Source organism: Cannabis sativa, chromosome 5 (genome assembly GCF_029168945.1).
Source record: "Cannabis sativa cultivar Pink pepper isolate KNU-18-1 chromosome 5, ASM2916894v1, whole genome shotgun sequence".
Classification (NCBI taxonomy): Eukaryota; Viridiplantae; Streptophyta; class Magnoliopsida; order Rosales; family Cannabaceae; genus Cannabis; species Cannabis sativa.
Window position 1 is genome coordinate 7,146,539 of NC_083605.1, and position 13,356 is coordinate 7,159,894.

At 32.8% G+C, this 13,356-nt stretch overlaps 1 protein-coding gene across 1 annotated transcript; it reads right to left on the reverse strand.

Annotated features, from left to right (window-relative positions):
- Positions 1–1,977: 1,977 nt before the first annotated feature.
- On the reverse strand, positions 1,978–7,214 carry LOC115717161 (uncharacterized). The gene is made up of 16 exons (XM_030646112.2): positions 7,065–7,214; positions 6,299–6,698; positions 6,083–6,205; positions 5,593–5,734; positions 5,196–5,488; positions 4,918–4,973; positions 4,673–4,767; positions 3,998–4,100; positions 3,785–3,879; positions 3,631–3,693; positions 3,374–3,449; positions 3,167–3,275; positions 2,874–2,986; positions 2,693–2,751; positions 2,491–2,599; positions 1,978–2,400 (listed from the first exon to the last, which is right to left on the reverse strand). The coding sequence occupies exons 2-16, from the start codon at positions 6,687–6,689 to the stop codon at positions 2,266–2,268; spliced, it is 1,962 nt and encodes a 653-aa protein (XP_030501972.2). The 5' UTR covers positions 6,690–6,698; positions 7,065–7,214; the 3' UTR covers positions 1,978–2,265.
- Positions 7,215–13,356: the final 6,142 nt, after the last annotated feature.

Sequence of the window (13,356 nt, forward strand, 5' to 3'; positions counted from 1 at the left end):
GAGTATTTTATAGATAATGACCAAAAAAATAATATTTTTAGCCAAGTTACAATATAATATTATGAATTTATGTTCATGTTTATGAGAGTAGAAGACAATCTCCAATGAATGGTGCAAAATAAACTAATGTTATTATGAATTTATGTTCATGTTTATGAGAGTAGAAGACTCGAAAATAAACTAATGTTATATTTGGTTCAAACTTTACAATTGAGCTTCAATGCATTGGGTTTAAAAATTACGAAAAAGTCAATAAAAATATTAAATTTTATTGAAAGTATCTATAAACTATTAAACATATAAATAAAATGTAAAAATTTATCAGTTACATTGAGTGACAAAAGTAAATAAAAATTGTGATATTTATTTGTTCGTGGTAAAAATTTGATGGAAGAATACTTGCTAAATTTAGAAAGTAAATATTCTCTAATCCACCATGGATCCCTCCGAATCTTCTCCAAGCTCTTCCTATACTTTTTTCTTTGGTGATCCTTTGTTTGGATTACTGGAGCCTTGGGGTTTTTCGACAAAAACTCTTCGATATCTAAATTAGAAGAGATTCTAGCTTAGAGAGAGAAAACACAGGAAAACTAAAATTTGAATTTAGAGAGAGAATCCAACCCCTTTCGTTACACTTTCATGCTCTTTATAGTAGAGCTCTTTAGCTAGCTCAATGTAACCAACTTAATGGTTATTTGAATTTTGGGTTCCACACTTTCCATCTGCCCTAACTAATTTGGTTGTGAAAATTTCTCGTTCAAAGAATTGATGGCATCAACAAAAATAGTTTCATGCCTTCGTCATGATCAGCGAAACCTCAAGTGAGTCGAGTCCCTCATTTTTTATGCAGTTGGATTGGGCTGTTCCCTTCTTGGGCCTCGAGCCCTCAACCGAAATATTTGGGATCAACATTATTATAGTGTAAATTTAGCCTATGTTATATTTTAAGCCAAATTTAACAAAACTTTTAGCATCTATCAAATTTTACCCACGTATACACCACCATTAAAGTTGAATTTATAAAAATAAACTAAACAATACATATACACATATGCACTATCTTTATTGCACTCCATTAAAAATGTTCTTATGGCCTATTATGCTTAATACAGAATGTTCTTCCTTGCATTTTGCTCAGTGTCTTTGCTCATGGAATTCTGGCGACCATGAGATTTCATAAATATTACTTCAGATCAAATTCATTTTTCACTTAACAAAACTATAAAATTTTATAATGTCCTAGAAGAATCATTCCTTCCAAATTTACCACACCATGATCTTTATTTTGTTTGTCACCATCAAAATTCATTATTTTTAGTACCCTATGTTTGGTAAGATGAAAAAATGGGAGGAAAGAAAAGTTAACATAGAAAAAGTAGAAAGAAAAGTAAAGAGAAGGGTAAAAATGAGTGTTTGATATGAGAAAAAAGGATGGAACACAAAAATGTAAATAAAAATTTGGGATGAAGTCTACCATAATTTATCCACCCAAAAATGGAGAGAATGAAAGACAAATACAAATATAGGACATTTTACAATTTTGTATTTATTATTTTAATTAATTATAAAATATGTGGAAAAAAAACTTATTACCATTTTCTCATATATTTTTATATACTATTACAATTTTTTTTTCAATTTTTTTTATAATTTATATTTGGTAATAATTATTGATTATTTTATATTTTTTTTTTAGATTTCATTATTCTTGTTAAATTTAAACATAAATACATAATTTAAATATGAATGTATTCATACTATTGTATGTATATATGTGTTTATTCTATTTTCTATTAATTAAACATACTAATTTAATAAAAAAAAATAATAATTATCCTCACCATTCACTAATAATTATTAGAATTAAAATTATATAAACAAAATAGTCATTTTCATGTAAGAAAATTTTCTCTCCTTGGTTACCAAACAACATAAAAGAAAATTTCTTTCTTTCCTTCAAAATTTTATCCCTCCAAATTAACAGTCCTTAACCAAGGGTCAGATGCATTTGTTATGTTTATTTACAAGAAACTTTTTCATATATTGTTAATTTCAAATAAAGTCCCACTCTAGTGGTTTACAAAAACCAATCAACCCACCCACCCCAAACCGTTTCATATCATATAATACTATTATATTAGATCAAATACAATAAAACCCAAAACACATGCATGCCAAAAGCTAAAATTTGTGCTGCACCACAACCTCAAATCTACCACATCTTACCTCTTCGATATAAAGATCGATGTATGAAATTGACTAGCCTCAAAGAATAGATGTTACCCGTACAGAGTTATCGGCTGATCCAGTCAAGAAAATGGGCAAGGTCGGGTGCCAATCTACTGTGGTTATAGCAGAAGTGTGGGCAAGAGTTCTTAACCCATTTGTGTAATCTCGAACCTGATTCAATTTTATAGAACATAAACAACAACAATAATACTAATAACAGTAACAGTATTAAAAAGGAACCACAAGGGTAAAGAGATTGACCTGATAAATGGGCGCTCTTACTAAACCAGATGTTGTCAATAGTCTTCTCCCATTAGCATCTAATGCCATTTCATGTCTACACTGTTTTGAGATCTCAGGATCACAGAACCTACACAAGGAAAGCACACAAAATTTACTAAGCAAATCTTGTAAAATAAGCAAGGTAGTCGATAGGGTTATGTTGTGCCAAGAAATGGAGGACCTGCTACAATTTTTTGACCAAAGGACTTGACCTTGATTGTGCAAGCTCCATTCTAAAATCTGGCATGAAAAAGCCAAAACTACAAGGTTAAAACTTTTTTTTTTAAAAAAAGGAAAATTTTAACTACATATTTGGATTCACCGACATCATTATTTTTCAACACAGTTACGATGATACTTACCTTTCCTTCCGCTCCCAAACTGAAAATGCTGGTTTCATCGGGTCCAAAGAGAATAGAGCTTATGGCAGAATCATGTGCAGGCCACCCAGTAATTTGAAGACCCGCAGACATGTCTTTCTTTAGTTAAGGTTTATGTAACTATCCAGAATAAAGCAAACAACCTCAAACACATAACTACAAGTTACAACTCACTAAAGTGCCTATTCAGAATGTCCCGGACATTAAAATACTAATTAGAAAAAAAAAAGTTTTACGATTTATATAAAGATACAAAACAAAAGCAATAAGGATACCAAACATGTGAATCATTCCGTCAGTTGCTGCAGCTGCTAAAATCTTCCCGTTGTGATTGAAACTTAGGGATGTAATGGCAGGTGGATCTTTACCAAGAGGAAGAACTGTCTTCATGACAACCAATGATTATAAGGCATGCATTACAAAAATGAAAGTTAAATGTATTCGTTATTTATTACAAGGGTCTCGGTCAATCCAACACATACCATAGCCTTCCATGTCTTCATGTTCCATACAGTTAACGAAGCAAAACCCAAATTATCTACATAGCTTGAACCGTATCTACAAAAAGACAATGTCCCTTATTTCATCACACCACTTGAATACAAAATATAAAACAATTAGATTTCAACCTTTCCAATTTTAGGATGAAAAAAATGTCATCAAAACTACTAACCCAAATAAATATCTAGTTCAATATAATGTCATTTATTAAAGTGTTGTACTTAAAGAAAATACATACCCTCTTGATGCTGCTGCAGAAACAAAAATTGGTTCTACAGGACTACACTTTATATCCAAGACACTGCAACAGACAACAGAGTGGGAGTAAGCAGAGCCGACATATTAGAAGCATTGGTAATAGTTAGATACATAAGTTTGATTTCGGAGAGGACCTTGGAAATGCTTCAGTTGTCTTGAGGTCACAAACAACTCTCTTTGCATCAACATTCCATGCTTTAATGCCTCCATCAGCAGTGCCTATGAGAAGCTTTTGTCAAGAAGAACCACAACACTTAATAAAGGTATTTTCAATTTAAAATAGTTACATCATCTTTCTGCTGTTTAAACATAGATAGACTTTAGTTAAAAATTCCAATTTTACATACCAATCGGTCAGATTTACATTCCCAGTCAAGTGACATAATCTCTGCTCCGCAATAAATTGTTGCATTTCTTGATGCTGGGGTAGATGAGTCATAAGTCCAAATCCTATGTTTGACATGGGACAGCAATCATTAAAAATGTATTTACTAAGAAAATAAATTCAGAGGAGTTAAAATAGAATGACAAGTTACGCCTTCTCTAGACCTCTATAATAATAAGTAATAACCTAGTCAAAAGTCAAAAGTGTGGGACAGTTGCATGAGTTCAATCCAGAACCATCAATTGAACCATCTACAAATATTTTACATGCCTATACAGAATATTGATTATAATTCTAAGAATAATGTTCAAACTTTACAAAAAATAGCTCATCAATAATGTTTGAATACCCATTAAAGCATTGTGAGCTTTTATATCATTTTATTACTGATATGGGTATTTAAATTTTAATGGTATTTTTAGTAGATTGAGTTTTCTAATTTATTGTTTGAATTATATTCAACATACTGTACATACTTGTAAAAAAACCCTTTAGATTTAAGATTTTCGTACATGATAAAGACTAGAAAACAATAGATATTGGTGAACTTAGCTAATATTTATTTTTTTCACGGTGATCTTAGTTAATAATGCCATCATTTTTTTTTCTCTCACGATTAGAACTTTACAAAATGTACCTGACTGTCCCATCCGTAGAAGCACTGGCTATGTTGTTCCCAGAAGCAGAAAAGCGGCAGCGACTAATAGGACTAGTGTGACCCAAAAATGTCTCCTACATATCATTATCTCCAAAAAGTTAAGTAAACACAGAAAAACTAGCAAAGTAAATAATATTTCAATCTAAAAATAATCTGCAAATGCAAAGGACGGAAAGTACGAGATAAACTTGTGTAGATGCAAATGCCTTTATAAGCCATTTTACCTGAAAATCAACTTTCACTTCTGGTAATTCTTCTCCATGGCTATCCCCACCCTTTTCTGCCACAACAAGACTCAATTATTACTCATCGAAGAAACATAAAAGGTTAACAGCCTATTGGCTTCTCAAACTATCCTACTGCATTTAAAGTACATTATTAACAAAACAAATAGTCAGCACTCAGTGCAACTGTGGATAACTTTTAGCTGTGTAGTTGAAAATAGCTACAACAACATTCTCAACACACAAGTGAATGAAATTAATGAAGAAAGGTAATATACCAACATGGGAACCATCTAACAATGGATTGCTATCACTAGTCCCACTATCCCTTGCATGAAAATTTGATGAAGAGCTTAGGTTGTAGCCAGATTTTGAAGGGGAAACCTCGTGTTGATTTCCTACTGGTGCAGCAGCAACCACCTCTTGATGTAAGTCTGCTTCATCAATTTGTGGAGTGGCGGGAAAATAGGCTTCTAAAGTGTCTTTCGACAAAAGAACATTTTCCTCATGCACAAAACTTGATGAGCTTTTGGCTACATCGGAGTTTGCATCAGTAAACGGCGAAACATTACTGAACTCCAGAAGGCAAACACAAGATCATTACATCATACATATAATACATATTATAGTCTGTAAGGGAAAACACAAAAACTAAAAAACAGAATATATATACACCTCCTTCGATGGCTTAGCTGAGCCTCCTTTTCCTCTAATAAAGCCTGAAGTTCTGACAACTTAAGATTAAGTTGCTTGATGTCTTTCTTTAGACGGTTAACAGTATTCTTCTCTGAACTGATTTTCAATAAGGCAGGGATGTGTGGCTTAGTCAAGGAAACATTTTTCAAATCTCATTTAGTACTAAACTGTCATAAATGGGAACAAATATTTTTTAATATTGACTATTATCAATAGTAAATTATAATATAATGAGTCTAGTAGTAACTTCAATGAAAACAATATTAGAGCAAAAAATACATGTACCGTACTCATTTTTAAAGGTTGATTTCCACCAAGAAACATATCAAATGTTCATCTGACTAGAATAGACTATGTTTTCATGCGTCAAAAATTTAATTGTGTGGTGAACAGTGCTTAAATCACTAATAATATAAAACATTTTCCTTCATAAGGAAAGTTCCTGCGAAAAACTTTTCTGAAAGGATATGAGTACCATTGAAGATCACACTAAAGAAGTTCCTCACAGAAAGATGCAAGGCTTCAAACCACTCTCTAGAGAAATAGGTGCGAAACTCAGGATCCAAGCTTGGATTCTTTATATATGGAATAGCTGCATCACATTCGACCAATCATATAAATGAAACAGAGAATAAAACATTACAATGCATCATAAAAAAAACAACAAAGAGACAAAAAAACCCACCAAACCAGGGAGTCCAATCCTGCCCCCTTTGGAGCAAGTCATTTCCATTCATGCCATAAAACTCCACAACTTTATCCTTCCTTCCCGATTGTACAGCGTAAACAATGTAATAGCGTAAAATAGAGACCTCCAACTTACTCAGAGTATCAATATACACTCTATCAGTAGATGAAGAGAGACAGTTCTTGAAAAAACTTAACAGACCAACCAATTTCTCGGCTTGAAAAGTAGGAACATAAACTGAAAATATTAAATCCAGAATCCTATCCACTTGAAACCCTTTACCGATATCAGTCGATAGTTCAGAATCATAAGCTTGCAAAGTGTTGGTAAATCCTCTAAAAACTAGGAACTCCCTCACAAGCTCCTCAGCATACAGCATATTCTCCATCCTCTTTTGCTATACCAATAGCAAAAGTAAAATTCATTATGTTCATTGCTTGTAATTTTGACACAAACAAATATTGCACAACACATTGAACCCTAGTAAAATTGTGACAAAGTAGAAAAAAACTAAATTTGTTCACATACATCATAATTCAAATACTGATGGTGTTCTCGTAATAAATGTACAATAATAACTGAAATTGTAAATGAAAATATGCAATGTGCAAGTAAAAGGAGGAGAGAAAATGAATAAAATATAACAATTTGAAAAGGAAAGGAAATTGAAGAGACCTAATCTAGGGTTTAATGAATTCAAAATTTCAACAGACCTTTACAATATGGTCTGGTGTAAAAGAAGGAAAGAGAAAGAGAGCTGTACCTTTGGGAGCTGCAAAAGGGTTGGTCGATCTATGGTTGCAGAGACTTCGAATTGAGCTTTTCCAGAAACCAAACATCTAGCAACGAAACCAGTCCCTTAACCACGGTACCCGACCCGAACAACGCTGCGAAAATAACTCGGGTCTAAGCTAACCCAAACCCTTTTGATAATTACACTACATACTTGAAATTTCCAACTTTTTTACTTTTACATTGTGGAGTAAATTTTTTTTTTTTTAAATACTGTGTACTGTGTTAAGTTTTCAGTGTTGTTCCACTATTGTTTTCAGTTATTCTGTTTTGTGTTCCATTGTTGTTTTATAAAAATATAGTATTTTTGAAAAGATTTCCTTGCGACAGTATTTTTGTAAAAATTAACCCAAATTTCGGTATTTTTGTAAATTTCCCTTTATTTTATTGAGAAATCAGCCCATATACTATTCTTTAACCTTTTGTTTTTATATATTTTTACTATATGGGTTATTCTGCTAGTTTTTATGTAGGTTAATATATGAATTTCAGTTATAATTTAAGTTGTTCCGTTAGTTTCTACGTAGATTCTTATGTGAATTTCGATAAAAAGGCAAAAAAAAAAATATTTTAAAATATAAAAATGAAAAAAATCTTATTTTATTTTATTCTAAAAAAAATTAAATGAACAAAAAATTTATTAGTACTGTCGATTAATCATTTAATATTTTCAATATTAAATATTTGTTTATTCGAGCGTGTGATGCTCTCTCCTTGCTCCCATAGCGAAGAGGAAGAAGGTTGCATTGAAGCTTGTTTCAGTTGCTGCGAGTGTTGTGAAAGAGAAGATTGAGCTGCCTTTAATCCAAGAAAAAGATGCCTCTGCTCATATGAAGGTCTTCTTGGACCTTTGCGACGAACTGGAGACTGATTTGAAGGAGGCAGAGGATGGTCCCAGCGGTGTGAAATTGACCCCTAGGTCTGCTAGTTGGGCTGATGAAATGGAGAAGACGAATTATCAAGCTTCGGTAAAGGTTGTGTGGAGTAAATTTAATGTGAATCAGGTGAGAACTCCTTCTTCCCAGTCAAATTTTATCGAAGCTTTGAAAATTGGTGACCAGGTGGTTGCCATATTGGATTTAGAGAAAGTTAAAATAGAGGCTTCGTACTGGAGGTCTTCAATTGTTTATATAGTTTTGGGGGCGAATCCTCCGTTTAGGGTTTTTGAAGGGTTCATTAAGAGAATTTGGGATAATTTTGGTGTAGAAATAATTGAGAGGATGCATTCTGGATTTACTTTGGTCATCTTTAGAGATGAAGTAACTAGGGATGTCATTCTTGAAACTGGAGTCATCCATTTTGATAAAAAAAAAAAAAAAACAGTGGTTCTTAGACCATGGTCTAATGATATGGACACATCTCATATAGTTAGATCAGTTTCAGTGTGGGTAAGGTTGAATAGATTGGGTCTTCAATATTGGGGAAAGAAGAATTTGAGTGTGTTGGAACTATTTTACCAGGAACTTAGATCTACTCACAAGTATGTTGATTAACAACCTAAATATGAACTTCTAAAACGAATATAAATAAACACATATAAAGTATGATAAACCTTACATTGAGTGCAGCGGAATAATATGTCTCCATCCACTCAGATCTCTAACCCTTGATTCCTTTCTGTTGCAGAGTATAATCAAGATCTAAGCCTGAATGTCCTTCTTTGTTGACTCTGAATTCTTCACAGTCTTCCTCACTATGATTGATGTACTACTTGCTGTGTGTGGGCACTACTCTATCACTTAGAGGAATTTCGAAACAGAGAAGAAGAAAGAAAGAGAGAGTGGCGGCTCAGGAAATTTTCTGTGAAAGGAAAAGAATGCAATTGTGTAGTCTGTGTTTCCTGAAGCCTTTACCTTCTATTTATAGAATACCACACAGGGTTAGGGTTGAATTACTTGGCATTAAAAAATGAAAAATTAAATGATAAAGGGCAACTATAGTGGCCGGCCATGGCATTATGGAAACAAGCCTTCAGTTTTGCAACTTTCCTATTTTATCATTTATGTTTCTCATTTTCTCAAAAACTGTCAATTTTCACATTCACACATTCAACCATATAAATGTCAATTCTAACTATTTAATAACTATAATTAATTATTAAATAATATTGTCATTTATTATATTTATTAATTAAGCTAATCAAAGTTTCTTAATCAATAAATATACCCTATAAATTCTCTATTACAGTTTCGCCCTTAATAAGTGATAAATTCACAAATAGACATAGTCTAACTTGAGAATTATAATTGATTAATTAAAACCAATTAAATAAGTCTTACAAGTAATATTGTCTCAACTAGTGTGGGGACCATGGGTCTATATATCCGAGCTTCCAATAAGCAGATCAAGAATTTACATCAAATTCACTAACTTATTAATTCTTCGTTGAATCACGCATAGAACTTAGAATTGCACTCTCAGCTATACAATTCTATATGTTCCACCATATAGATACGTCATTAATTATCCATTGTTATAATCCTAATTTGATCAATGATCCTCTATATAGATGATCTACACTGTAAAGGGATTAAATTACCGTAACACCCTACAATGTATTTTATCCCATCGGTACGGCTAGAGTATGACTAGCGTACCGAGTATAGGCTGATATTATGGTCGATGGTAATGTACTGTTTGACTGTATCACATCAGGCTAGAGTATGACTAGCAGCTAGAGTATGACTAGCGTACCGAGTATAGACTGATATTGTAACACATCGGTAAGGCTAGAGTATGACTAGCAGCTGGAGTATGACCAGCATACCGAGTATAGGCTGTTACTCTGTCAAAAGTACCGTCGTACGAACATTCGAGACTCAGTACCGTGTGGGACCCAGGGATTAGGGTTGTGGTCAGGGGTATGGGCGTCTGATCATAACCCGGGATATATGTATGTTTTATGATTTATGCTTTTCTTACTGAGTCTGTCGACTCACAGTGCTATGTTTATGTGTAGGTAAGGGCAAGGCCATGTTGAAATTTATTTTACCAGGATCTTAGATCTACTCACAAGTATGTTTATTAACACCCTAAATATGAACTTTCTAAAACGATGAAATAAACACGTATAAAGTTTAAGAAACCTTACATTGGGTGCAGTGGAATTAAATGACTCCTTCCGTTCAGATATCTAGCCCTTGATTCCTTTCTGTAGCAGAGCATTATCAATATCTGAACCTGGATCTCTTTCTCTGAGTCTTTTATGCTGAAACTCCTTCTTGCTGAAAGCCTTTCTTCACGATCTTCCTCACTATTATTGAGGTATCACTTGCTGTGTGTGGGCACTATTCTCACACTAAGATTTTCGAAATTGAAAGGGAAGAAAGAGAGAGGGAGTGGTCGGCCAAATAGGGAGAGAGAAGGCTCAGGTTTTTCTGAATCAGAAGTGTAATTTTCCTGAAGCCTTCACTATCTATTTATAGCATTCCACTAGGGTTAGGTTTGAATTATTTGGCATTAAAATAATGAAAATATCAGTTTAAAATGCCTACAAAAGTGGCCGGCCATGCTTAGTGGATTTGGGCCTCACTTTTTGCAATTTTGCAGTTTTATCTTTTCTGCATCTGATTTTCTCAAAAACGCCAATTTTCAAATTCAACCATTTAAATGCCAATTCTAACTATTTAATAACTATAAATAATTATTAAATAATATTGTCATTTATCATATTTATTAATTGAACCATACAAAGTATCATAATTAACAAATATGCCCCTAAAACTCTTTCTTTACAATTTCGCCCTTACTTAGTGAAAATTTCACAAATAGACATAGTCTAATTTGAGAATTATAATTGATTAATCAAAACTAATTATATGAGTCTTACAAGCAATATTATCTCAACTAGTGCGGGGACCATGGGTCTATATAACCGAGCTTCCAATAAGTAGATCAAGAATTTATTACTAAAATTCACTAACTTATTAATTCTTCGTTGAATCCACGCATAGAACTTAGAATTGCACTCTCAGTTATATAGAATGCTCTATATGTTCCACCATATAGACACATCATTAGTTATCCATTGTTATAATCCTAATGTGATCAATGATCCTTTATATGAATGATCTACACTGTAAAGGGATTAGATTACCGTAACACCCTACTATGTATTTTATCCTTAAAACACTTGACCCCGCATAAATGATATTTCAGCTTATGTGAAATGAGTACTCCACCATTTATGTTCGTTTGGTCAAGCTCGAAGGAGATCAACCTTTGCTTACTATTCGCCAGATAGAAGCTATAGATTCCATGTTTATGTTAGCGCTCCCACTCAATTGCACTACCGTGTTCCCAAAATGCACGTATCACCCTGACCTAAAAGTAGGCTTAACTAACAAATCAAAGAACATGAATAGCCTTTCAAGATTGAGCCTAATCATAACAGGATTAAAAACATTTGATCTAGGATCAACTAGGCGATATTGACTTGAATAGATATTACGGTAAGTTTAATAAATCTAAGTCAAAGTTCAATATCGGTCCCTTCCGATGCATACTCCATGCATCCAACCTGAGCTTTACTTTAACCAATGCTCTGGAAAGAACATAGCACTTCTCCAAATGCAAGTAAACTCTGTTGTAGATTATCATATCAGTAAAACCCTATGTCTGATAAATCTAGGAAACTTTATTCACATAGTCATGTTTACTTTCCAATGTGTTGACGGCATAATAAACAGGATCAAGTATGTGAAAAGGGTTTCAGATGAATTCATACATTATGTACATATAATCATGAAATAAATCATGTGAACCATGCAACATTAAATGTTATTTCTGATCTATATTAATAAGCAAATCTGATTATATTGAAATGAGTTTTATTTAGGGCATAAAACCCAACAGGCCAAAGCTGAGGAACCGTGAGGACGAGCCGATGAAGATTGTACATGTCGAGGCGGTTAGGCCTGGAGCGTACGATCCTCGAGACATCAGGGCTTCTGTAATTAGTCGCTGAGCGACAAGTATTTTGTAATAGACAGTGAACTTTTTGTAAAGTATTTTGTAAATGGGATCCCAAAGTATTTTGTATGAAATGTTATAAGTATTTAATTAAATAAGCAAAATTTTAATTAATCACGATTTCCATAAACCTCGTTGATTAACAACGAGCTGCACAATACGTTTAAAAATCACGTAAACACGCCTATGCTAGTTAGGGTGTTACAGGAGTAGACCATTGTGATACTTTTTCTCCTGTTGCTAAACTCGCATCTATTCGACTGTTCCTTTCCATGGCAGCTACTCATCATTGGCCTTTGCATCAGCTTGATATTAAAAATACTTTTCTTCATGGAGATCTTGAGGAAGAAGTCTATATGGAGCAACCTCCTGGGTTCGTTGCTCAGGGGGAGTTATGTAATAACCAAAATATTAAGTTATTATTTTCTATTACGTTAGTCTAGATAACTCGATGTGGAAATAGTGATTTAAATAAAATATGTTATTAACTCATTAAAAAAATAATAATAATAGTATTCTTTAAAATTTGTAAGAATAATTATGTCATTTTTCTAATTTAGACTTATCTAATTGATTATGGGCTTAAAGATTTAGTCCATGTTTGGACTTATAAAGTTAGGATGTGATATATTATTATTGTTACTATTATTATTATTATCATTATAAAGTTACTAGAATTCTTTATGATGTACCATTCTTGATATAATAAATATGTAATAGTAATAATATCTATAGAATTTATATGAGAGATAAGTCTTATTTTAAATTAGTGATAGTAATAATAGGTGGCAAGGCTTTGAGTTAGTCTTGGTCATTATGAGAGACATGTATATAGTTTTAGTTGAGAGATAATGGAGCTAAAATTTTGCTAATTAAGTTTTAGTCTTTGCATGAAATGTGTATCTCAAATTCAAAATTTATCATTAGTTAGAATACATAATTGTGCACGTGGGGCCATGGAAGTTGAGAATCACTCACATATATTATGCAGTTAATACAATTCAAAACCTAAGCTAACTAGTCTACACGTGGGAGCCAATGGAGTGGAGGAGGTTGATAACTTGAATGAATTCAAATTTGAAAGCATTTTATATACCCGACTAATATGAGATTGATTCACTTGACCGAGTATGGTGGGAAGTTAGGAGGTTTAGTTATTTATTAATTCATTTTAAATCTTAACTTAGGTTAGCTAGAGACCTATATATAGAGCTTTGGGTATTCATTCTTCACTCATTACTTAAGCTATCACCTATCAAAGATTACTCTCTCTTTCTCATCTCTTGCTACTA